The sequence below is a fragment of the Haemaphysalis longicornis genome, unplaced genomic scaffold (assembly GCF_048455015.1).
Source record: "Haemaphysalis longicornis isolate Haplotype H1 unplaced genomic scaffold, Haemaphysalis longicornis Haplotype H1 scaffold_1, whole genome shotgun sequence".
NCBI classification, from domain to species: domain Eukaryota; kingdom Metazoa; phylum Arthropoda; class Arachnida; order Ixodida; family Ixodidae; genus Haemaphysalis; species Haemaphysalis longicornis.
In genome coordinates this window covers 386,325,136-386,351,613 of record NW_027526203.1, presented here as the reverse complement: position 1 = coordinate 386,351,613, position 26,478 = coordinate 386,325,136, and the positions used below count along the sequence as shown (strand labels likewise).

At 47.9% G+C, this 26,478-nt stretch overlaps 1 protein-coding gene across 1 annotated transcript; it reads right to left on the bottom strand.

Annotated features, from left to right (window-relative positions):
- Nucleotides 1–22,857: 22,857 nt before the first annotated feature.
- Nucleotides 22,858–25,336, bottom strand: LOC144155238 (uncharacterized). Its single transcript, XM_077686563.1, has one exon. The coding sequence runs from the start codon at nucleotides 25,077–25,079 to the stop codon at nucleotides 23,823–23,825; it is 1,257 nt and encodes a 418-aa protein (XP_077542689.1). The 5' UTR covers nucleotides 25,080–25,336; the 3' UTR covers nucleotides 22,858–23,822.
- Nucleotides 25,337–26,478: the final 1,142 nt, after the last annotated feature.

Genomic DNA, 26,478 nt, shown 5'->3' with positions numbered 1-26,478 from the left:
TTATTAGATTTAGTGCCAACTTTGTGGAATTTATTTCGGCAGTTCTTAGAAGCAAGCGGACGTCTTCGGCAGCAGCCTCCACGTGCCTGCGTTCAATGCGGGTAAGTTGGAGACAGGGGGAGCCTGGCAGCGCAAGAAGAAAACAAAAGGAAATCCGCAATGGCTCGAGGAGGGAATGAATAAGCAAAAAAAGAAGTGGCACGAGAAGAATGAATGGATCGAAGAGCGTTGGGTGCGGACAGTCGGGCGCAAGTCCCACCTCCTGGAATGAAGGAGCGGAAAGGCGAGAGGGGTGGGCAGGGCGTCGGGAGCGGCACGGACGAAGCGTCGCATTGTGGCCCAGATCGTGGTTCTCCCGCTGCAGCCGTGGGGATTGGGCTCCACGGGAAACCTGGGATGCGCCTTCATCCCCCTCCTTGCGTCACGCTACATTTCTGATTGGCCGAGCGCGCTGGAACATCGATCCTCGGAGTCCCCCGCCCTCGACTCTGTCCCCACCTTCCCTCCCCCTATCAAAGCCCGGGGGCGCCGGGATCATTTCCTCTTCTTCTTGCTTGGCCACTTGTGGGCATTTTTTTCTCCCCCTACTGCTGATCCCGCGCACGCCGATCTCTGTCCCTTCCCTACACCGACGCTCCAGCACCGGGGATCCCGGATGCGCGGCAGCTTATTGTAATCGATAGTAGGACTTTCTGTTGCCTCGCTCAGTTGTCCGCGAGGGGAGCGAGCGGGAAAATTAATTCTCCAGGGACTGCTGAGCCCGGATGCCCGACCGGGACTGGGCCGGTAATGAGAACCACTGGAGCCCTGAAATGGCCGACAAAAAATCGTATTGGGGAGGAGGGGCGCATTCACATAGGAGGGGTGCGTTACGACTGTCTACAAGTAGATAAAAGGAAAAGCTGCTTTGCCCGAGTTATGACAAGAGGGATCAGTAAAACCACGGGCGTTAGGAAAATTCTCCCGGGAAGGCTAGAGGCATTACGTAATCCAATCGCACACAATTTGAGCTTTGCAGGCCGGGAAATGTGCTTTACCCTTCGTGGTCATTTACTGCTACTTGGTATACCAAGGGTTGCCTTGTTCGTCTACCATTGTGATACTGATACGGCGGGATATAGGGTTGTATCTAGGCTGCTGCCTCCTTTGGGTTCAAGTGGCATGAACATTCAGCCAGAAAGCGTGTCTTTCGCGGACAACGATCATTACTATGCTACAGCGTCCTACAAATGTCTAGAATACTTCTTTGCCGGCCTCTCTTGGCGCGCAATACATTTCGAGTTGTTGGCATACGTGTCGTGTAACGAACCTTTTATTCAGGCCACTCTCATTTTGTTTTTAACGGCGGAGCTGTTTTAGCTTCAGCTTGATCCGGTGGTGTTAGCAAAAAAATGCAAAAAACTGCGCCGCTTGTAAAGGGTGCCCCACCGCAAATAGGGTATTGTAACAGTCTGACCGGCTTCGCCGCATGCTCGAGTGTGAGCACAAGGGGCATACGCGTATGCGTACCTCTTACTATACCATTTCAAAGGTTGTCGTCGTCGTTCTTGGGCTACTAAAACGCAAGAAAAATTGGCGCAGCTTGCACCAGTGCTGCGAGACTGAAGAAGATGCGGAGCTGGGGGTCGACCTAACTTCATTTTCCTCTGGGATCCGCTGTCAGTGCGGGGGACCGACCGGAACGGCCTTGTAAAATCCGGCTAAACTTGGCATCACCCTCAACACTTAGCCTAGCTTAGCAAGAACATCGCAAAACCTAACCAAACTTGGCAAAAGCGGTAGAAGCTAGGTCGAACCCAGTTCCGCTGATCCTTCAGCCTTGCACCACTAGTGCAAGCTGTGGCAATTTTTTTTTTCGCGAATATTTCATTTGACACCGACCAGTAAAAATGTTTTGGGCCGTGAGTTCAACAAAATTGCGCGAAGTTTTGCCTGGATGCTGGGCTGGAGAGGTAATGACTTAAAATGCACTGTTAAAAGTTGCTGCCTTCATAATTTACCCTCCTGCTGTTTTCGTGCATTGGTGCATTACTTTGTAATAGGAATGTGAGAAGACAATAGTGAACTATGGCTTCGTTGCATCTAATCATGCTCATTACAAACCCACATTTTAACTTCAGGTTTCCTTTTAGCTGAGCGATGTCGAATTTTCAATGCGACAAACTACCTATAGTATCAGAAAAAAAATCTGCCGAGTTCCATACAAGTGCGAAGTACTGCAGTTTAGCCAAACCAGTGTAATTTAGCTGAGTCATGCCGACTTTTCAATGCGACTACTACTACCCTTGTAGTAGTAGAAAAAAAAAACATTCCAGGTCCGTACAAACTCGCCGCGGTGGCTCAGTGGCTAAGGCGTTGCGCTGCTGAGCACGAGGTCGCGGGTTCGATTCCCGGCCGCGGCGGCCGCTTTTCTGATGGAGGCGAAAATCAAAAACGCCCGTGTGTACGAGGTTTCGGCACACGTTAAAGATCCCCAGGTGGTCAAAATCAATCCGGAGCCTTTCACTACGGCGCGCCTCATCGCCTGCACTGCGTCGGCGAGTTAAACCCTACAATCAATCGAGTTCCATACAAATGCAGAATACTGCAGTTTAACCAAAACAATGTTACCAACTAGATTAATGTCACTTTGTTTGCCAGAAATAACGCCTTGGACATAAGATTATGCATTTACAGTCCAGTACAAGCCAATGTGTCGATATTCAAATTGCATGCATACACCGCTTGGCACAGATGCACATACGTTTTGTGGCCGACTGAACTGATTTGGCGCAGCAGCCTGTTAACATTATTGCAGTTCCTGCCCATCGGCCGTAGTTGAGGGCCGCGATAGTATAGGTGTATTCGAACACATGAGGAATATGTATTGTTCCGCAAGATTGAAAATAGCTTTCGGTAAGGGTGCACTAGCAACGCGAAATCTGGCACAGGTTTGCACAAAACAACTTTCTGACACGGGTACAAGCAGCGCAAGTGCTCCGCATCTGTCAAAGCAGTAGTTCCACAGAACTGATTTTTGATTGCCTACTGCCTAACATTTTAAAGGAAAACGTAGCTATTCTCGCGCTTCGTAATACAGTGTCTTCAATGATATCTGTTGAAATGTTTCGTAGTCTACCCACCAGTTCTCGATGGCTGCTACAAAAACGCGCTTCCACTGTCCAAGGCAGTTTAAATTTTTTAACGGCAGTAAGAATTCCCCCGAAAACGGCGCTTCTTGTATTCTTCATGAAACAAAAAAGCGTGTCAATAAAAAAATATTCGTCTCCGATGTTTAACTTGACCCACGGATACTCCACAAAACGGCGTTTTTACTTGGTGCCAAGCGAAAAACTTTTTAGCTCGAGAATTTTAGAGTACACATAAGAAACGTTGTGAAGCTTTGATGGTGAATTCTGCGACAGAACTCACCACCAGACATATTAATGGTGTGTTTTGATTTCAGCCTATTTCGGATTTTTGGGCACCAGCGAATGTTTTCGTTGTTCTTCGGTTTGAATCGACAAGTTAATTCCATCCCACAAATGCATCGAGTCAAGTGCCCACGTGACATTGACAGTAAGCGTTCTGCTCGGGTCGTACGTATTGCGCTGTCAATGATCCCTGCTCCTGCACAGCCACTCTAAGCCCGTAACAAGTTTCTAAGAACACGCTTATTTTATCATTTACATTGTACGCACAAGCAGACACATGATGATGTAAAATTAAAATCACCATACCTCAAGCAGACGTGAGTGCGCCTACCTTTAGCGCCGCCCATACTTACAAGCACTAGAGTGCTTTTTTTCTCCAGTTCGATATTTGCGAGACATTCATCGATGGGTGCGCTCGTGGGAGGCTCACGCGATATCGTCCTCTTTGTGGCTATGACTTGGCTCTGTAGGAGACTTCTTGTTATAGTTCAAAGGCAACGTATGGGCCCTGTGGCCTGTCATTGCATGAGCTACCACTGCAATTGACAACACTGACTGCGCAAAAAAGTCAGGTTTGGTTTGCATGGACAAATCACATACGCTAAGGGCCTCATCCAGTGAGAAAGATGTGCGTGATTGTGGGTGTTTTGGGCTCCCACAAGTGAAGTGCGACTTGGGCAGTCCCCATCGGCACACTGAAACGAGAAAAAAATATCTGTAGTGTCAAATGTCTTGCCTGAATGCAAGCGAATCGAGCCCTGTCTCTATTGCTCATGTAGATCGGCCCTGAAAGTCGTGTAAGCTTGTCAGCAGTTGCGCGCCTGTGAAAACAGACTTACACGTTGCATTAAAAACAGGGGTGAAAAGTTCATCCGAACAAAAATGACCCTTACATGTCGGTTGGCTATTTTCTCAATGGAATAGTTTCTTTTTCGGTGCAAGCGCGTGCCACGTTTCGTTAATACACGCATACATTTAGAGGTCTATAGGACCTTTGCAACCGTATTTGGCAGAAAAGACGACGAACGGTATAGAGGATGCTTAAAAAGGCTGAATGCATAAATAAACTTATATAGTATCTTTTTGATACTAATTGGGCCGAAATTGCTGTCCATGAGCGCAATAACGCCCTGTTGCTTTTGTTAGAGCTTCTGCAGCAGTTTCCAGGTGATTGGTTTGACAGGATTTAGCACGAAAAGGATTTAGCACGAAAGTAATAAAACAGGCAAGCAAAAGAAGGAAATGACATCGTTTTTACAAGATGTATGTTTATTGACACATTACAACTAGGGTCCATCATTTTCATCCGATATTGCCCGATATCTGCCCCCCCCCCCTTGAATAAAGTCACAAAGGATCACATAATTTGGCTGTAGCCTGAAAACAAATTCTGGTAAGGTGAAATGGAGCTGATGACGTAGAGCTTAGCAGCAATACCTTCAATACGAAATTGTCACCAGACAATATTGAAATATTACAACTTACATTGTCCCCAGCCGTAGCATGACACAAATCACCAGTACAAAACACATTCAGGAACTGTGCAAGTTCCAAAACATAATTTACACTCTATTACCACTTGTTCAGTACACATGACCTGAGTAAAAACTCTTTTTTTACATTTAAATAAATACCAGAGTGACCCAGCGCACAGCGATCCGGACTGACCCGGACCCTGGATCTTGCGTGCCGGGGGAACTGTTTCCAGGAGTGCTTGCAAAGCAGCGCACCGGCCAGCACTTGCGCGGTGTCTGCGCTGCGGACGAGGCCCTTGGTACCCAGGGGACTTCTGCAAGGACCTCCGGGTCTCTAAGGACCGTCTGCGGCACCAGTGTTTACCATAGCAGAGCCTGAGTAGTGGGAAGTGTTGTGAACGGAACCTTTATTCAGGCACACTTACGGATGAAAGCGCCAGCTATGCCGCTGCTGAGGAGAGCTCAGCCGTGGACGTGCCGCCGGCGATCCTTCTGGAAGGTCCACTCGGTCTTATAAGACCTCATGGGTGTCGGTCTACCATTCCCAGGCCTCAACCGTTATGAGTAGAACCACTTAATAAGCTACGCTTAAGAGTAACGACATTGACGCACGGCGGCAGCCATTTTGTTGCCTGACGCCAGGGTGGCCAGCTTTATGTGCCCCATTGTGGGAGACATTAACGGGCGGAATTGGTCCGGGGCGCCGCATGGCAACCATGACAGCTGCGTTTTCTTTTTGAGGATTTCGAGCCTGCACGCCGGTGTGACAGGGTCACGCTCGGTTACGCTAGCGTAGCTTATTTAGTGGATATAGGTTACACAAGAGCCACTAAATAAGCTACGCTGTACTAGTGGCTGTAGGTTATGCTAGGCCATAGTCGTTCTTTCGCAACGGGAACCGTAGCAGGCGTTTTCCACCGTCCGGCCGGTTGAAACATCCCGGTACAACCCAGCACGGCATTGCTACTTTGCCTGGGGGCTCTCAACGTGCCATACTGCCAACGTGTCATACAGCCGCGCTGTGTATGTTACCTTCCTCGTCCTCGTCTTTCTTGCGCTGGCTATATTTTCTATCACTAAAAAGAATTAAATTCATTCGAAGCTTCATCGGGACGTTGCATTGCTTAATACCCCGGGAGCGTCGCCAAACCTGTCAAGTAACATCATATTTTGCTTGCAACAATACTCCTCCTTCTAGGGTAAATACAGCAGACCTTTTATTGAAATTCCTTCAAAGTTGAAATATGAAGTTAGTTCCGGTTGAACTTCGCTCAAGCGAAGTTACTAAGTACAGCGAGTGCAGCCAAGAAATATAGCTATAAATGTAACCCAAATGTCCAAACGAAGTCCGTTATTCAAGCCTCAAATGAAGACTTATCGTGATAGCAAGAAATGCATGGTGTTTCAGTTTTCCTTTTCACTATGATTAACCGATTAGTCACAAAAATTTTGATGAAAAGTCGGAAATAAACGCGCAAAGACTATTTGCGATTACAGAAGGTAATGATTGTAGCAACATAATTTACATTTTATTGGCAAGGTGGCAAACAAATTTTAAAATTCGTGTAGAAGGAAGTTGGGGACAGCGATTTCTGGGCAGATAATTCTCTCCTGGCTTATTATAATGAACAAGCTCTAAATACATGTTCCTCGAATAGCAAGCGCAACTTGCCCCTGGTATCGTCAGGCGGCGCTGCAGTTCGTAATTCATGTGTATATGCAGGTTCCAAGCAGACACTACACAGCCTTTCAGTCATTGAAATGGGTACAGTGTGGCCCCACTGTTTAAAGAAAACCTGAAAACACAACGTAGAAAGCGAGAAGAAAGCGCAAAAAATATTTTCTCGGTTAACGTTTTATTTATTTATTTATTTATTTATTTATTTATTTATTTATTTATTTATTTATTTATTTATTTATTTATTTATCCTGTCAATGTTTTCAAAACCCTGTAATTTCACGTTGCATACGAGTGATGACAAGCAGACTAGCGCGCGGAAAACAACCGCCTTTTGGAGAGGCAATAGACGTGTCCCCAGTAGGGGGCACCTAGAAGGCTTAAATGCAGATATTACATAAACCCTCCCGTACCTGACCAGCCCAAAGGAAAACAATGTCTAAGTTGCGCGAGAATGTTTGTTTACGTAAGCGGCTTCTATTCGGTCGAAGTTTTTTTTTCAATCTTTGGTTTTTGTGGTGGCCTGTTCTGGCCACCGCCATGCTTGCATATACATACGTATACACAGCACGGCACCAGCAAGAGCGCGATACGTTTCCAGCTTTTTTTCTGGAGAGACCTGCCTTTGTTTCATTCTAAACCGTTTTATCCACCGGATAATAGCAAATAGAGGAAGCCTTGAATTTGTGAAAATGTTATGCGCGCGATTTATGGTAACTCTTCAAAGAATTCTTCAAGGCACTTAAGTTTGCTCCTCTGAATGTCAAAGCATTATGACTTCTCTGGCTCTCTGGCGATATTCAATAAAGACTTCTTTTCTGCTAGACCGAGTTTGCGTCTCCTTTTCCGCTTCCGTTTCTTCATCTTTTGGCGCGAACTACTTCGACTGGCACACGGGCGACACTTCACGCCCCAGCTTCTCCAGAATCAGAGTTCCCCGCTGCTGGGGTCGCCAGTGGGGTGCGCATGTTCTACTCACGTGCCGTCACTTCACCTGTCATGCGATATGACGTCAGCGTCGCATGGCTAGGCTAACTCTCGTTTCGCAACTGGCAACATGCTGAGACAGCGTGGGGACAGACAGACAGACAGACAGACAGACAGACAGACAGACAGACAGACAGACAGACAGACAGACACACAGATAGATAGACAGACAGACAGACAGACACACAGATGGATAGATAGATAGATAGATAGATAGATAGATAGATAGATAGATAGATAGATAGATAGATAGATAGATAGATAGATAGATAGATAGATAGATAGATAGATAGATAGATAGATAGATAGATAGATAGATAGATAGATCTCTTTAATATGAACTGGTGAGGTCAGCCTTGCTAGTGACAAGGCTTGCTACGCCAGGTGAAGGGTGACTACAATGATGAGTGGTGAATATTATACATTAGGGGTACAGCAGGAAGATGACAAACAACAAACGTTAAAAACAAGAAACAAGGGAGTGCTGCTAGCAGAGTCCGGACATTAAAAAAAATGTTTGAAAAGAATATCGTTTATGTAAACTCTGAATCAAAATGCAAAGCAAAAGGGTACAAAAAGAAAGTAAAAACCCCAACCCAAGAAAAACAAATAGTTGAACACCGCAGCGCGAAACAGTACATATTGTGGGACACTTGTACCCAACTTGTAAAAACTTTTGTACCCAAGGTACTTTCGGCACTATGGGCCCACGGCCCAAGAAAAAGACAAACTTCGGGCCTGCATCCATGACGTACACGAGACAGGAAGCTCGCTGCAGTTTTCGCGTAGAAGCGAATCGAGGGCAGACGCACAATAAGGTATTTACAGTCTCACACACGGCGCAAGTCCAGCACAGGGGGTAATCGTCCCAACCTATCTTAAACTTAAAACTCCGAGTAAACGCAACATTCAGGCACAGTCGATGCAACACTCCTTCACACCGCTTGCTCAGTCCGCGTGGAAAGCGGGTCACAGTGCGGATCGATAGCCTGCTGTGTGGATACCTGCGGTGAGGGTCCTGCCACTCCGACATTTGTGCAGTCCATCCACTTGCGAGGATAAGGGCGTTGCTGTCCTCTCGGGAGAAAGGAAGCTGGGTCGTGGTGCTCAGTAAGTGGCCTGCACTGGCGGCTGCGTTGGATCTAATGTTGTCTTGTATGCCCGAGTGACCAGGCCGCCACTGAAGAATGATGTCATGGCCTTCGCACACTTCCATTGTGTGAATTTGGGCAATTCCGCATACAAGATACCGCATTCTACTCCTAGTATATTAAAACCCGGGTTCTATTCCCATATGAACTGAAACTTGTGTTTTACTCTTTACACCGGCGGACATTTTCTGCAACGGAAAACGCCGGTTTTTCGCAGGCTTAACCTTAAAACTGCTGTACCACCAGTAGAACCTCAATTGGTTTTGCAGTCCTTGAAGTGCACTCGTCAAGCGATTCCTGATTAGTGCATTTGGGCAATACAATATAAGTATTCCGTGAGTACAGCAGACTATGTACATTTACAGGTGATTGTGTAGAATGCATAGAGCGCAGTAGAAAAGCCCAAATGCGGTTAGTGGTCGTATTCCACTCGGCTCGTAACGCTTATGGTGAGGAATTAAGCTTATCAGTCTCGTATTTAACAGTAAAGGATTAGTAAAGTAAAGGATAATAATAGTAAAGGATAATAGTAAAGTCTCGTGTAAAGGATTTACTCCGGAGCATTTACAAAGCATAATGGCTGCCCTTGAGGCATCTAAATGTGTCCTGTCACCGTTATTTCACCTCTGAAGAAGAAACTCCCCAAGCTGTGCACTGCGGATCGTATTTCATGGTCGGGCTTTTCCACGGCGCCCCTCATACCTTAATCCGCAGAGTTATATTATTCTTTATAAATTACTACAGAAAAGCAGTTGCACGAAAAGTATTGTGGCGATGGAACAAGTGAATGAATTGCATAATTTTACGTGAGCTTTTACATTCCGCAGAATAATATTTTTAGCTAGTGCAATTTTCAATTGATCAGCCCACTGACTGCTCTGTAAACGTTTTTTTTTTCTCTCCTCGTCCCAACATACCCTGGTTAGATTGGTTTGAGTTTCTAGATAGTTTGCGTTATTGCCAAGGGTGTTGTACTTTCCGAGGGAAATTTCGCTCGAAAAAGTTATTTTGTTACACTCAAAAGCAAACGTACCATTTCATTTTTTTTAAACAGCGAAGCGGTATATGGTGAGGCTGTCAGGAATGTTCATGCCCGTCCGTTTACAAAGTAAGCCCCTGGCACGTACCCACTTATGCAACATACACTTGTAAGGGATTGGCAAACAATTAACAAAGGCTTCACGCACCATGCTAGGAATGCCGGCCTCCTCTAGTCCAAACTCTTCCAACATGACCTGGAACAACCACGTCTTGTCTTGTTTGAAGACATCCACGTTGAATTCACTGATGACTCTCACCGGAGTGTGCTGATCACAATTCACCCAGGCAAAATGCGCGCTCACAAAGTTCTCAATGTCAGCTTTACGTGTGTTTGGGGACATGTATACGAGGAGGATTAAGATTCCGTATTTTGTCTGTCTACTTCATACATCCCCACGTTTGGTGGTGCTGTTTTCACCTGAGTGTTTGCATAGTGAGTCGAGGATTTGTGGTATTTCTATACAGCTTCGCTGGACATCCATTATCCCGGAGTGGAATGCACTTTCAATTTTTGCACTGTTAAGCACTGTGCTTTTCAGTGTTGCAATACGGGCAACTGAAGGTCGTTGCGGCGCGTAATGTTGCAGTGCGGTAATCGCATGTGTTGTGCCGTCTCAAGGTCACTGTGTGTCAGATCGCACTTATAAAGTCAAACTGCCAGCCACCTAGCGCAGGGAATAGTGTGGTAAAAATGTATCTTTCATTGACCCATCGTGGTGGTTTGGTCGATACGAGCATTATACGCTGAGGGGTGGACTCGAACCCGTAGTACAGTTGCCCTAGGCGAAATAAAAAATCACGACGCTTTGAACTGCGGTAAAGATTCTAAACTAAATTATTCTGTAACCCTCCGGCGTGCCTGAGCCAGGTGTAACTTCACTGTGTACAATACGAAAATAAATTCATTTTATGTTCCACTGGGCTGCAAAAAGGAAACAAAACCAGCTGTTTTACAAAAAAAATCTTCTGCATGAAACTTCAGTGATGCAAATTTGTCTTAAAGCTGTGACATGATGTTCTGGAGTCGCTTTCTAACGCAATGAAAGAAACTAAGCACCACGTTGGTCAGCGTGGGCTCTTCAGCGCCTGCAGGAGTTTCAATATGTCCACGATATCTCCACAGCTGACTTTATAAATGTGGGACAAAAATGATACGAGATCCCGAGGGGTGTTTTGCAGCGTTTCAGCGCAGTTGTAGGCAACCTTTGCTACCGCCAAAGAAACATTGTGCAATGCATCAAAACGTTATTGTCTGCATATTTATTTGTGATGTGCTTCCAGAAGAAATCGTTTAACGCTGGACATAGTTTTAGACGCGTTTGACCTGAGTAAAATTTGATGCGCAGCATACGAAGTTTATTCTAATGCGGGAAAGAGGCGGGGACTTGGACGGCAGACACGACGTGCGTAAAGTTATTTTGAGCAACGTGTGTGTGTGTGTGTGTGTGTGTGTGTGTGTGTGTGTGTGTGTGTGTGTGTGTGTGTGTGTGTGTGTGTGTGTGTGTGTGTGTGTGTGTGTGTGTGTGTGTGTGTGTGTGTGTGTGCGCGCACGTGTGTGTGCGCACGTGTGTGTGCGTGTGTGTGTGTATGTGCGTGTGCATGCGTGCGCTTGAGTGCGTACGTGAGGTGTGTGTGTGTGTTCATGCGTGCGTGCGTGCGTGTGTGTGTATGTGCGTTGTGTGTGCGTGCGTGTTGTGTATGCGTGTGCGTGTGGCTTCAGATACGAGCACAAATTTCTTGTTGTCAGCTCTCCTAGTGCTGCTCGAAGGCGAAACGTCAAAAAAGAATGATTTTTTGTATTTTCTCGTTACGCAATCAATGCCCATTCGTTTTTGTCTTTACCGCAAAAACCGTGGCCCTTCATTTTCAGATCCGTAAAGAAATGGGAAGAAAAAAGCTGGCCGCGAATATACTTGCTTCGCTGCAAACGATGCCGAAAGACGATAGCGTTTCCGCCTCCCTTGTTAGGAAACGCCCATATTACTTAATTCAGCTGTAAATTCCGTATTTCGCAGTCTTTCCAAGAACTCATTGAATTTCGGCTTGTTGCCCAGTAGATACCAGTGCGAAAACTCAGCAACTCTACAACAGACAGACAGACAGACAGACAGACAGACAGACAGACAGACAGACAGACAGACAGACAGACAGACAGACAGACAGACAGACAGACAGACAGACAAATTATGGCTTTTACATAGCCTAAAAAGACTATCATCTTCAAATATGCGTTCATAGCGCCGAAAAGCTCATCGCTGCAAGTCTGCGGCTGCACAGAAATTTAATTGCACGATCCTGTTGCCTGCAAAATACAAGCGAAGATAATTAAAAGAAATGAAATAGTGAGGCCACTACCTAACTGTGGGCAACAGCAACCCTGTGTGGGTAGGGAAAACTGGTGTGGGGTTTCGGAAGAGTGCGAGGCGCTGGCAAGGGTTAAATTTTAAGGGGAAACATTTTCAAGAAGCTTTAGTTACGAGTACGAATTCGGAGTGGGCAAATGACCCCGCATAGCTTCGATGTCACCTTAAGCTCAACTTGGTTTCCTCACGCCTATATCATCATTGAAGAGTAGGTCCGGTAAAGCGGCATCACTTTAACGCAACACATCGCACCCCTCAGCCGGACCTCACCGTCAATCTCACCTGAACGTCAGCGCAACATATAGCACATGAACGAGTCGTGTCTGGTAATTTTCAGCTAATTGAAACCTTTCTTTTGAGATGTAATGCCGTCCTGCATGTAGAACGACCGCTATTCACCTATCAAGCATTAGACGTTAACTTTCACACGACGACTCTCAACAAACTGCAAATGCATTGCCTCGAGCTTAAGGCAGAATTTTTTGCCCGTCTTGCTAGCGCGGTTGGACAGCATGCACAGTTTTACGCAGCAGTACATGGTAAACGAAAATTAAAGCGATAAGTCAGAAGTGTAAAGAAAGCACTATTTTATAAATATATGGCATCGTAGATTCTACATACCTATGTGGTTGCAAGTGCACATTTACTTTCAAATGTTGCACTAAAGTTTGCAAACCTTACGACGAATACTTATGGGGTGTTTTTGCAAGATAAGCTTTCTTTCGCCGTGCCCAATAAAAAAACTGAAAGTCGTTTCAGTAAGGTGAATGCGAGTATAGTAGCGCTCGATCAGGGGGAGCGCCTCTTGCATGGTTATTCTTTGTCGTCCTGTTTCCTATATTTTTTTATTTTTGCATATTAGTTTATGCCCCTCCTTGTTGTCAACGGCCGCACGTTAAGCTAGACTTATTTTACGCCGTTGCTCTGCTCGACGAGCGTGACGCTAAGCAACGATATCAGTTGAAGTACTTGGCCCGTCCACTCTCTGAAAGTATTGCGAGGCGACAAAGGCGATTGGGGCGATACGCTGCACAAATACGAGGAAATAAGGTCCCGTAAGCCGGAACCCGGCTACGTATACTCAAGCCTCCTCCTCTCCCCACTGTCGGCCACTGTGCATCCTGTGCAGCTACCGCTACCTCCGTTGCCACATATACAGCCGCTGCTCTAGCATGGTCTCTGATCCAACCTCTTTACGTAGGTAGTTCTGAAGTAGCCGCAGTGCTGGGCCGAGGGGCAGCGGCGAAGTGAGGAACGGTAACAGGCGACTCGCTTCGAACGCTCCGGCTACAGAGCAACACCACAAAACTCATAGGTGTTGCTTAGCAACGCAATGTATTACTGGCGCGCCATTCTTTTCCTCTCAGACCTTGACTGAGAGGCCTCATACTACGACAGAACGACGTTGCCTTGCAATGCTCATTTTCGTCACGCGCATTTCTTCACTTTGTGACCTTGGGCATTATGCTCTCGCAATAAAATCGCCAGAGGAGGATGTCAGCGTGGATCATGAAGCGCACTCATCTAAAGCTTCGCATTACCCTTAGCTTCAGCCTCAACCTCACTCCACCTCAAACTCATCGTCTGAAGGTGCAGTCACAACCTCCGACCTCCTTCATCCAGAAGGCCGTACCTTGCACCTGACCTCAGTTTCACGTCTGAAATCACGCTGAGATTCACTTTAATGTTGATTTCATGAGCTTCAGATATGATGGGGCTGTCCCTTTTCACCCGAAATGGGGAGCTTCCTTTGAACCAACTTTGTACATGCTCTCAGCAACATTTAGCACGTCGAATTTTTTTTTTTTAATAGAAAGTTTGGCGTTGGCAAGCACGTTACTCCGACTGTGTTGGTTGCAGCGTGAAATTAACATCTTAAGAGACTACGCAGGTGACAAATACACGAATGAAAAAAAAGAGAGGATGGCGCCGCCCTATGTACTTCCTTCTTTGTGTATTTGTCGTATGCGCTGACCCCTCAAGACCTTCAACAAATACCAACTAGCTCAAGTGTAGACTCTTTTCTAGCAAGAAATGTTGCATAAAGTTGATGAGGATGGATTTCAGGCCTAGTTGATGGTGAATTTTGACAGGAAAACAGTTCACATAAGACGGGGCGACAAGCAATCAGATACAGACAGTCTGTGTACCATCTTCTGTCGTCCTATCTCTGTGCGCTGTTACCACGCAAAATATACCACGACGCATCATTTATGTGCATCTGAGAAGAGAAATTCTCACCTTCTGGCTACCACGGGAGGTATCTTGTGGTGCTGGATCCCTGCTCACATGTATTGGTATGCACCAGAATCCCCTTTCATGCAGGGAAAAACAGAGCTGTCTGTGCAGTTGACAATGCTATCCTGTTTTCCAGTGAAACTGGATCATAGTACACTGGAAAATATTTGGCAACTAAAAATTGATTTCTGTAATAAGCTATAGTGTTTTTCTTCCAGATAGCATTATTTTTATAGATGATATATGTAAATAGCAGACATTTTAAAGCGTTGAGCACCAATATAGGCGTGTGGCGCGCTATGCACAAGATAAAACTTGCAAAATATGCATCTGGATTGTAACGCCGCGAAGCTGTAGCCAGGCTATGCGGCTACTTACTCGTGTACTTACTCGAGTACTTACTCGAGTACTTACATAATCGAGTACTTACTAATTTACGCCATCTATGGATGCTATGCCTGGATGCACCTGATGGCAAGTATTCGGACGTTTGCGTCGTTCGCTTCCATAAAGACAACTGCCGCAAAAACCAGACTTTGAACCAGGGATTCTATACTTATCAATGCAGCACTTCGAGCGGTGCGAAAATCGTGGCGTGTCGAAAACTTGAAAGATTCAGCTACTTCACTGCCCGAACAAAATGTCACAAATCGCTTGAAGTTAACGGTCGAGGCAGACTGGAAGGCACACAATCATCCCCACTTGAATTAGAACTCTAGTGGAGCCCGAATTTTTTCCCGCAGTTCAATACTACATTATTATCTTGTAAAGAGAGGCTGCTTGAGATCTCCATTGTAGTTCATACACTAAGATTATGAACCACAATATCCTTCCTATTTACCTTACGACAATATTGTGTCCCATGTCGCCTCCCTGCGCAACGACACCGCTCTGAAAGACGGGCGAGCTTGATAACGAACCCTGTCAAACCTTTCCGCACAATTCGCCCTATTTCGGGTGCTCGGGTATACCTTCCTGAAAAGAGACCCCCCCCCCCTTGCCCGCGCGCGCGCTACGGAGCAATAGTGGCCTTCCGTCGTTGGCCCGGGATGAAACATGTTTTCACTCAGGTGTCCTGCCTGACAGAAACCACCCGGAAAGCGCGAAGAGAAAGAGATGCGCAGTTGCGTCCCTGCTTACACAAGGCTCCTCGCATCCGCGCGCTGCAGGGCCCTGCAGGACGGCCGGTATTTCTGGAGCAGAAAGCCGACGTCTGGGCAGAGAACATCTTGTTTGGAGCTGCGCTCCGAGAACCTTACGTCCTGCGCGAAAAGGGGGCCGCTGGTTTTACGTCCGTGGCGGCTGTACGCACCTCCTTCCCCCGCGCGAGGGCTGGGGGGAGAGACATAAACACGGGCAGCATATTTCCTCTTTACGCGCATGCTATGCGTCCAAAAATATATTCGTTCCGGACAACGCGGTCGCACATGGGCGCGCAAATACTTGTACTGCACGAGTTCGCGCGCGCAGTGTCCCAAGTTCCCTGTCGTTGCGCGAAAGTACTTTCAAGAGTGATCAGTTCCATTAATTAGGTGTGCCCTAATCCGTAGGTTCAACCCGGCGTAAACACTTCGCCGTCTTTGGTGCGGTGCTTCTGCCTTTTATCGCTTCACTTTGACCACGCACTATATCCTGGCGATTTGTGTTTATTATCGGCTGCTGTATAGTGTATTCAATGTATACCTCCACCTTGTCCTTGTGACATCGGCTGTCATTAAAAGGGTTACCAGCGCGCGCAGACGGGGACACGAAAGGACGAAACGACAGGACAAGTCGCTGACCTGTCCAGCGCCTTGTCCTGTCGTTTTTTTTTTCCTTCTGTGTCCCCGTCTGAGCGCGCTGATAGCCCTGTTAATATGCATCACCAACTAGCCCACCAAGCCATCCTCGTGAATCGGTTGCCATCCCTGGCTTGAGCGATCAATTTGTCTAGCTGAAATTAAAAAAAAGAAACACTGCGCATTCAGCAGATACTGTATGAGCGGGTTAGCTTGCACCGGTGGACCCGTTCTTAATGGAACGCTGCTATTGCATTAATGTGGTGTGCTGTTTACGCGTGCCTCCTGAGCTTGCATGAAGACGTTATTTCAACTGTGCGATGAATGCAGTTAGATTATAATGTGTTATGTTTTGCCCAAAGGCTCTCGAACCAAAACTAGATTTTGACTGCATTTGTCCTAAATGCGCATAGCCCAGAGCTGATAGTTACATTAGTAATTAAGAAAAAAGGGTGATTTCAGAAACCCGCCTTAAAAATATTCGCTGTATGAAGTCACGCAATTGACCTTCGCCAGAGCGCTCCAGAGTGTTCCGTCTCTAGGATAAAGTGTGAAATGTTTGCCGACGTCGAGGTCGAGTGCATGGATTTGAGCTAAAATTGTCATCTGCGCTGATACAAGCGCAATGCCAAACGTCTCGCTAGCATTGACCGAATGCAATTCGCAGACAACATTATAGCTCGGATGCTTGAACTGGATTGCGAAGCGTTATGGTGAAGCGGACTGAAATGATTTTTTAGGGTGCTGTTTCAAAAAATCACAACTTCAGGGTAAACCGTGTAGCACCCTGTGGGCGATCCGAATAATATGAATTGAATGGGAAGGAGACCGAATCGCGCAGTTGTTTGGGCAGTGTCGGCGGCATAAAATTGTCATAGATGAACGAACTCGTTGAATCGTGCTCTGGACAACACCTTAGCCGCTGGGCCACGGCAAACGTATACAAGCGCATACCGAAGTAAACGCAAATTACGCAAAATGAACTTACGTTTGCCAACTTAAGCCACAATGCTCCTGAATCACCGATCTCTGCGCCCAAGGGAGCAAAACTGGCGATTAACTAGATGCGACGCCGTATACAATTTAACGGGAAAGCCCTTACCTGCACTGACACCACGGATGCAAAACATTGTGCTTGCTAATGCCACAGTGCTGGCCCCATTTTCGGAATCAAATCGTAACCCGCGCCACATTTTAATCCTATTTTTCCTGTACGATGTCAGTGAATGGTCACTTAGGTGACTCGTGGTGAAGCAGATCTACGGGAATTTCCAAATGTAGCCCGAAACCAGCAATCTAGTGATTTCCTGTGCCATATGTCAGCCGGCATGGAGTCTGTTCTCGTTGGAGATTTATGAAGGAGTAAAACATCACCTCCCCGCTCAGAGCATCTGCCGAACGGTACATGGTGGCGAAATTCACTCCACTCCCCAATTTCGTGTCCAGTTAACTTCCACATCAGTGCAACAAACAATTTATTTAAAGTTTCGCACGAGCGCTGATCGGCCGGCATGTCGGCGGCTTATCAGAGCGCAGCAATGAATACAGCGAGAAGAAGTACTGCGCCGAGAAGGCACTCGCAAAACGCCGCCGTCCTGCCGCACCTTTCTGCGGACGTGCGTATTTTCGCCGACTTCACCTCTCCGTGCCGAGGTGAACAGATGGTACGGTTGCATTACCACTCACACGAGTGTTAACAAATTGGCCGTCTGTACATGTAATAGCCAAATTTCGCTTTTAGGTTTTAGGCACAAATGTGAGACCCTACAGACCCATCCAGTCGCACCTGAGGATTTATACGGAAAGAACATTACAAATGCTGCCACTGTTTCACTTTGTAGCTTCATGTGCGGTCTAATTCCCTCGAACGAAACAGAAGCCGTAATCAGCGTGCGGTGGCTTGAAACATGATGCAATACCCTGACACCATGGTCATTTACAGAACCTTTATCGGACGCACGCGGTCGACGCCACTTCTCAAGCGCAAGGAAATCCGTTGCCATACTATTAATGATTCTCCAAACAGCTTATCTCGAACCTGTTGTTTATGGAAAGAACCCATATTCTACAGACACTCGCCCGTATATACACCCTTAATGTATATAAGGAGACCCTCCAACATCTTTTTCAACTGTTTTTCTAAGCGTGAACCACTTTCAGAAAGTAGCTCAGCACAAAATTACTGCTCTACACCTAGAAGATAACTCAGAAACTTGCTCAAAAGATTCAGGCGATGTCACGTCTATTGGTCGTCTTCCTTTCAGTTGCAGCAATAAACGCGCGTTCGACAGCAACTTTACAACTGTGGCTATCGCAGTGCTTCTAGGCCCGAAGGAAAAAAAGAAAGCTTCATAGGAAGAGTTGCAGGGTCCCTTTAAACTAAAACCAAGTAGACTTAGCGTCCTTACTTGGACGCGCTCCAGGACGCAAAAATGGGCATTTCGGCAACATTGTCTGGAAGATATATGAGAGGATTACCTTCAAGTTTATGTTTATGTCCTAGCAAATTTATGTATACAGAGAGATTTGCTCCCGCTTGGACGAACGGTACCTCGACGCTCTTAGAATGTTTTTGTCTCTGTCTGTCCGTAATGGCAACTGGTTATTTCGGTTATGGTGTTTGTTCGCTTTTGGAGGCGGCAGCAGCCCCCAAGATGGCAACGAAGAATACAACTTGGTCTTAGTTTGTTGTTTTATGGCAGAACGTTTTGTAGAAACTCGTAGTTTCGCCCGTTTCGTGGTCGTTCAATGTAAGACCAACATTGCGCGTTTTGTTGGGTCACTCACAGATGTAACAACGCAATTTCAGCATTGTTCAAGTTCAAATTAAAATGTCGGTTTATCGAGCCGAGGTTACACCTTTAGGCCACGTGGAGTGCTACTCACTGATCTTTCGACCTCCTACTGTTCCGTAATGTGCGTCGAAAGCTCGTACGCAAGGGCGTATTTGTTTTCCTCCGCCACCAGAAAAGCAGCTTCTGGGAATCGAACCCGCGACCTTGTGTGTGCAGCACAGCCCCAACTTAACTACTGAGCCACCACGGCGGATTGTTTCACAATTGTTGGAAACACGCCACCATCGAATAAAATCCTATCTGCGAGAGTTGTAATCGAAGCTGTCCTTTTCTGGCGCAACACTCATAATAAATCATTGGCCACTCTTGCCTGTGAATCCGGCAGAGCAGCGAAGCTGCTATGGCGGTTGATACAGCTCTGCCGCCTTATCAGGCGCACGATGTGTCACGCGCTACGTCATACATTCACTAAGACACATAGCTCCGATCTGTGGCGCCGATGTACTTTCGTTTTGGCAATATGCATTTGCTTTGTTGGTGGCTTTTTCATTCTCACTATTTAGGGGGAGTTTTTCCGCGCGGATTCCATAAAATCTCGGGTCCTAACCCTAGACAGCTTTGGTGTAAAAACCAGCGGAGGCATTCGAAAAAAAGTCAATTTTTACGATCTGCCCTTTTGATAGGTCAGATATTTCAATACTATTACCACTCCGTATAGGTAATAAGCGAATCTCGCCCCCAGTCATTTTCGAAGTGACGGGATCGTCTCCCCATCATTTCCTTGCCTCACAGCGTCGCGGAAGTCCGGGACCAAGCAATACCTAAATTTCATTTACGAATACGCGCTTACCTAAGCAGCCCCACACGACCCCTAATTTTCTACGACGGAAGAACGCTTGTGGCGGCTTTTTCAAACTAACGACCTCCCGTGTCGCAAACACTTTCATCTCATACATCCTGATCAGTGTCCATCACCCCTGTGGCCCCTCTGCGGAGATGGCGACACCATCTGTCACACTATGTGGACGGGCCCCAAAACTTCCTTTTCCCCTGACCCTCTCTATTGATCAATAGGGGCGGCGTTGGGCCTCCCCTACTCCTCGGGTCCAAAAATCTGTGGTGGAACTGACTGCCAAAGTCACTGCTGGGCTCCGCCCAGTGGTCACCGCCAGCCCCTACAATTGCATACTCGAAATAAAGTTTATTTCCCCTCTCCCTCAACAATCGTAAGCGACTACATCCTTAGAGTTCTTGAGTATCCTGTCTGAATCTCTATATAAGCGTGAAAAGAGCACGTAGCTCTTAATGCGCTAAGCCTCATGCTAACGCTCCTCCACTCAAGCGTGGTCCGCTGTTTCGCTCAGGTGTCCCTTACGCGTAGAACCTTTTTGAACGCGCTAGCTGGCGAAGCTTTTCACAGTAATTGTGACCTGCACAGCTAAAAGCTTACACGCCAGTATTGAGCGGGCTTACTGCGTGATGTTTTAAATTTAGAGCGTTCCAACATTTGGGTCATGTGCTTTTGAGCGTGCACGAATTAGGTAGTTTTGCTTCGCGCGAAAACAAACTCTGCGATACGCTTTTCGTGTGCCACGTGCCGTGTTTATTCTGTCGATGCTCGAAACGTTGACTATAGGCTCCTCAACGTTCAGAAATCCCTGTCCGTCGTCTTTTCCACTGCGCTGCAGCATGGCCAATAATTGCGAATTTAAAGGGGAAAATTGGCCAAAGTTGAGGTCGAACATACGATGATTTGATTATAAAACTATTGTTTCAACACGTACATCACGTACACAACGTTTTGCAGTCCGCGGTGTCGCAGCGCGGATCACTTTTTTTTTTTTTTAGTCAAATCGTATACTGGGCTGCGTCTTTCGTGACTGGTCAACTGATTCTGACGTTCTGGGGTGAAGGCGACCTAGGCGGATTTCTTACGAGTGAAGAGAAGCCAAGCCAAGGGTCGTTCTGCCCCCAGACTCGAAGTTTTAGCCTTTGTATATCGTGCGACACATCACCACGCTGGAACGCACGTGCAGCTGACTATATACGCACCAGCGACCATGACGCGATGCGTACGTATGGAAAGCAGAAATGTGAATACTGTGCGCAAGCAGGCTAGTCTCTCGCGGCGCTGTGAGGATGTTCTGGTGGCACCTAAAGACACGCGCTCCGGTGTTGACGTTTACAGCGACGTTTACATTGATCAGGTGCGTTAAGATCTGTACTTCATTGCAAGACTTGGATGCAGGCTAGTTGTTTTTGGTGCGTTTCCATGAAGAACTAGCGCAAAACCGCACGTACAAAGGAGGAAGCCGGCTTCCTCACGTGCCCGTACAGTTTCACGCTGGCTCTATACGTGAAAATATTTCAAGATCAGGTCATGTCCACGTATTGAAATAATTCATACCATTCATAATTGCGGTTTCACGCATACATGCATGGTTTGCGCATGAAGTGAAGCTCACATCTGACCTTGAGCTGCAATGAGTTTGCTATAGCCACAAATTGCGCCGTTGAAGGTTTCAGCTAGGCCACATCAGGTAATGGTCGGAACCGTTTGTAATACCGAGTTTTCCTCTGGTTTCTGCGGGTTTCTGCCGTACGCATTATATTGCTGGATAGCGATGCAAGCTAGCCTCAGAACAGGGAAACAGAGCAAGGACGAGCACTAGAAGATAAGGAAGACTCACACATCACCGTGTGCGTCTCCCACCTTTCTAATGCGCTGGTTCCCTGCTATTCGGTACCTACCAACTAGCACAAGCCTGCAGCGGAGCTTCAGAGCGCGCAGTCGACAGCAAATTCTGAGCTCCTACTGAAGCGCATATGAAACTGAACTGTTAATTCGGTATAAGGAAGGAAAGAATTCGCATTAGGAGCACACGACATTTATGGGCAATTCCCAGAACCAAAGAGGATGCGCCCGCATGGCGATATTCTTACGATGCGGGAACAGCCTCGTACAAACTAATATTCTGCTCTTTCCGTTTTTAGTGTTGTTGGTGTTTTCTGACTAAGCTATTTTTAGTGGCCTGTTTTATGTATTTCGTCTCGGGCTTTCACAAAGGTTAAGAGTGAGCTGGAGCCCCTGGTTAGCTAGCTTAGAGGCTTAGGGAAGCCTGACGCCCGCTTCCACTAGTGTTCTTCGCACGCCTCAGGAAATGTGAGTCGAACAAACATCGATATGATCGTATCGCACTCCATCAAATGACGAACAACGATAACTGATAAAATATGGAAATACAATTAAAAACGCATGTTTCCTAGGTGTTCAGGAATAGTGTTGCAAAAACTGCTTGGAGATTTCTAGGAAATGCATGGATGTGTTTGTTTGTAAGTGTATATTTGCAAGTAATAATAAAAAGCCAGTTGCCGGGAGGGATTAATTTGTGTTAAAGAGACCCTGCAACACTTTTTACCCCTTTTTCTTCTAAATTCTAAATGATTTTAGAACGTAGTCAATAAACACATTAAGTACCTCAGCCAAAAATTGCTGCTCTATGCACATCAGATAACCTTGACACTTGCTCAAACGATTTTTCTCTCTTTCCCGGTCTTGACGTTCTTCGAGCGCTCGAATGACGTCATTAGAGCGGCGTAGCGGCTATTGGCCGGCTTCCTTTCTGTTTCAGCAATGAGCGCGTTTAGAAGCCACTTTGGTAATCTCCACAAAAGCGATGCACAAACGGAAGGCTGATTGGCTGCGACGAGCAAATCACGCACTGCCGCTCCGTGCTGGCGATAACTATAGCTTTCACAATGCCTCCAGACGCGAAGGAAAGAAAGAAAGCGCTTATCGAGGTGTTGCAGAGTCCCTTTAAGTCAACTCCCGATAAAATACTTTTCTTTCATCGATGACACGTGTGTTCTTCGAACACGTTCTAACCTATTCATAAGCTGAAATGTGAACGCTTAAGTATCGTTCTGAGAATCGTTATCCCTTATTAAAGCGCTATTTGAGACATCGTGCCCTATGGAGGTAAGCTGAAAGCCTGGAAATATGCAGGTGCAATCAAAAATAAGCGGAGCATTGGTTCGTGAACTTGAGATAATTTCTCAGGTATGCGGCTGTAAGCATAAATTCCGTTTATGCCGGCGGACTTTAGTTTAGAAGGACTCTCTTAAAAAGTCACCTAAAGGCTGCTGGCTTAAGCACACAGAGGAGCAATTCTCCCAAATTTTCTGCCACCTGTTTCGTTTACTTTTGATTGCACCTGTGCATGCTTCAGCAGTGCGGCATACCGTAAAACAAGGGGATCTTGGTGCGAAAAAATACTCGGAACACTTTTCACTGCAATCACGTTATTATTTTTTCCTTTTCCAAGTGCATTTTTATACTGCTCACAAGTTTTGCAGAAACTATTGCATGGCGGTTTTCACATTAAATGGGCGAAAATAAACGAGCACGAAACACTCTTCCGCTCTGCCCCTCAGTGGCGCTCCGGTTAGAAACTTCACAGTTCAGCGTATTTGCTTAATGATATGAGATTTATACAGCGCTTACTGCTTGCGGCAAAAGAAGGTGATTATGGTTGACAAGAATCGATGGACAGAGCCGAGCGACAGTGCAGACAGAGGGGGGTTTTGGCTGCAATGGTGCCCAGCTCTGCCCATGAAGAATGAGCAGAATGCATATACATGTGGAAACAACATGGGGGAGGGAACCTAACACTTTTCGTTCAGAGACTAGCAGCACGTGTCCATTATTGTTGCCGCGCACGGAGCGCGACGCGGGGGCGCCGCTTCCTAAGAGCGCAGCACGGCCCATTGAATTCGTGCCAGTTCACATCCACACAGCATGTCCACGTTTGCAGGCGCCTCTGGTGGTCAAGACAGATCGCGCACAAACCACGGACACAAGAAGAGCCCCGAGCTTGTTCTAAGGAGGAGGGGACCACAGTACCTAGTATCGGGTGCAGTCGTACCCCGCCGTGTAGGACCTCTGGTACGCGTTGTTGAGCGGGAAGCCCACCTGGTAGGAAGTCTGGCCACTGCTGGGGCTGTTGGTTCCAGGCGCGGCGGTCGCGCCCGCGTACGCTTCCCTAAACCCGTTGGAGGCCGCGTACGCTTCTGAGGGGTCTATCAGTTGCTGCTGCATGGCGTACCAGGCGGGCCGGGATCCCGCCGCGGTGGCGTAGTGCTGCTGTTGCTGTTGGGGCACGGCGTCTGTGCCGCTGACGGCCGCGGCGTCGTCCCCGGTAGACCCCCTGTCTGCGTATACGCCCGGGGAGCTGCACGTGTAGCTCAGGGTCGCTGGGCTCGGGCAGGGCGTCATGGCGGCCTGGAAGAGGGGCCGCGAGTAATGGCTGAGTTCGTCCGCCGCCTGGTCGCGCGTCATGAGGCTGTCCACGCTGAAGGCCGACAAGGACGGGTCGAGCGCCAGCGTCCCCTGTGGCTCGGCCAGGGGCTGCGTCAGGGGCCGCACTTCGTACTTGCACGAGGCAAGCAGGCAGGAGTCGGCCACGGGCTCCGTCTTGGGAGTGACCGCCTGATGGCTCTCGCCGCTGGTCCTGCCGCTGCTGGGGCCGTTGTTGGCCGAGTGCTTGATGTTTGGCTTCTTGTCCTCCAGCTCCGACGCCTTTCGCTGCGCCTCGTCCTTACTGGCGTCCTTCGTGCTGTCCTTCTTCTTGAAGCGCCGACGCCGGCGGAGATAGCTGCCGTTGTCGAACATGTTCACGCTGTCCGGATCGAGCGTCCAGTAGCTCCCCTTGCCGGGCTTTTTGTCGTCGCGAGGCACCTTGACGAAGCACTCGTTGAGCGACAGGTTGTGCCGTATGGAGTTCTGCCAGCCCTGCTTGTTCTCTCTGTAGAAGGGGAAGCGGTCCATGATGAACTGGTAGATGCCGTTCAGCGTGATCTTCTTCTCGGGCGCGTTCTGAATGGCCATGGCGATGAGCGCGATGTAGGAGTAGGGTGGCTTGACCATGTCCTTGGGAGCTTGCTGCTGCATGGCCATGGCTCCCGCCGCGTACGGCGCAGCCACGTATTGCGGTTGGCGGCCCATGCGGCCGGGGTACGCGCCCAGCGGCTCTTGGCCGTGCGCCGCCCCGTACAGGAGCGCCGGCGAGCTGGCCCCGGAGCCGCCGGCCGCCTGCGGCGACGAGTAGCCGCTGTAGCGGTAATAGCCTTGGCCGTGGTGGTCCCCGTACAGGCTGTGCATTCTGCGTGCCGATCGCTCGCTGCCGCGCAAGGCTCTCAGGCGCCCGGCCGTGCCTCGTCGCCAGCACGCGCCATGTTTCGGCCGGGGGAGAGGGTGGGAGCCGCCCGTGGATTGACGCGCGGGGTCCGCGCTCGGAATCCCCCAGCGTGGGGGCGGCAAGGGTGAGCAGCTCGCCGCGACGCTGCGCTCGGCCGACTGCGCTGGTGGCGAATAAGCCGACAAAACCGCGTGGTGGCCGGCCGATGGAAGAAGAAGAAAAAAAGCGGGGCCCGAGTCGCTCCCCCTCGCGTCGGATCCCGAGCCCGGTCTGCGAGGAGGTGGCGCGCAAATGAAACCGGGAGAGGGAATATCGCGGGGGCAATATGGCCACGGGAGGAGGGACTGCGGCCCGCCCCTTCCTGCGCTGACGTCGCTCCCGGAGAGCCCCGTGGCCACTCCCTTGCGCTGCCGTCGATAAAGGAACCCGAGTCCGCGGCCGCCGTCGCCGGGCACTTGATCGAGCCCAATTCTGCGCTCGACGGGAGACGTCGGCCTGAGCCCTGCTAATGGACGACGGCGACGCTCGATGGCCACTTGCTTGAGTCGTTCTCTTTTGACACTGGCCACGACACTGCAACACTCGCGTGACAGAGAAAATTTCTACCTCCTGTCGGCGTGATCCGCTTTTTACGCCGGCTCACAATTGTCGCTCCGTAGCGCGTTCGTTTTAATGGCTGGCGCGTTAGACTATACTCTTCAAGTCTCTCCTAGATTGAATGTTTTCAGGTGGCCATGTGTAATGCAAGTAATTTTCATTGCACAAGTAATACTGCATTTCTTGTTTTCAAAGCCTCTGTTCGAAATATTTATCTCTTGCTAAAAAAAACTGCCTCAATTTAAATTTGCTTGGCCAATGGCAATGCTCCACCATGGCTCCTAAAACTTGTGCAAGTTTTCGGCGTGAGCAATTTTTGTTGCCGCCTATTTCTGCACTCCTTGTTTTCCAGAATATCTAAGTGTACGTACGGTTACTGGGCTAAATATTTCTGTTTGTTCTGATGCCGTGTTATATATGTGCTATACAAATATGTGTTATATTATGCATATGTCGTCTTTTTCTACGTGTTATACATATCTTGCTTATGTTACATGTGCCATAGCGATACAAAAAGGAATCTGTCCCGGGCAATGTGAAATCAGAACACCTACCTTTTGACGTGAATGGTCCAATACTGGCCACGTATCGTTTCCTCGGAAACACACTTTGTTTCTGAGGCATAGGCAATAAAAAGTGGGGTGGTGGCATGCGTTGCAATCAGCCGGGGCCCATTTCAGGTTATATGAACTTATCAGAGTGGGGTTGATGGCTCTTTGGCCGCATATAACATAAAAGACATTTTTTCCTTTATCATGTTAGTTG

What these genes read in the sequence shown, in the direction of transcription:
- LOC144155238 (XM_077686563.1), bottom strand. Translation starts at nt 25,079, where the DNA reads ATGCACAGCCTGTACGGGGACCACCACGGCCAAGGCTATTACCGCTAC.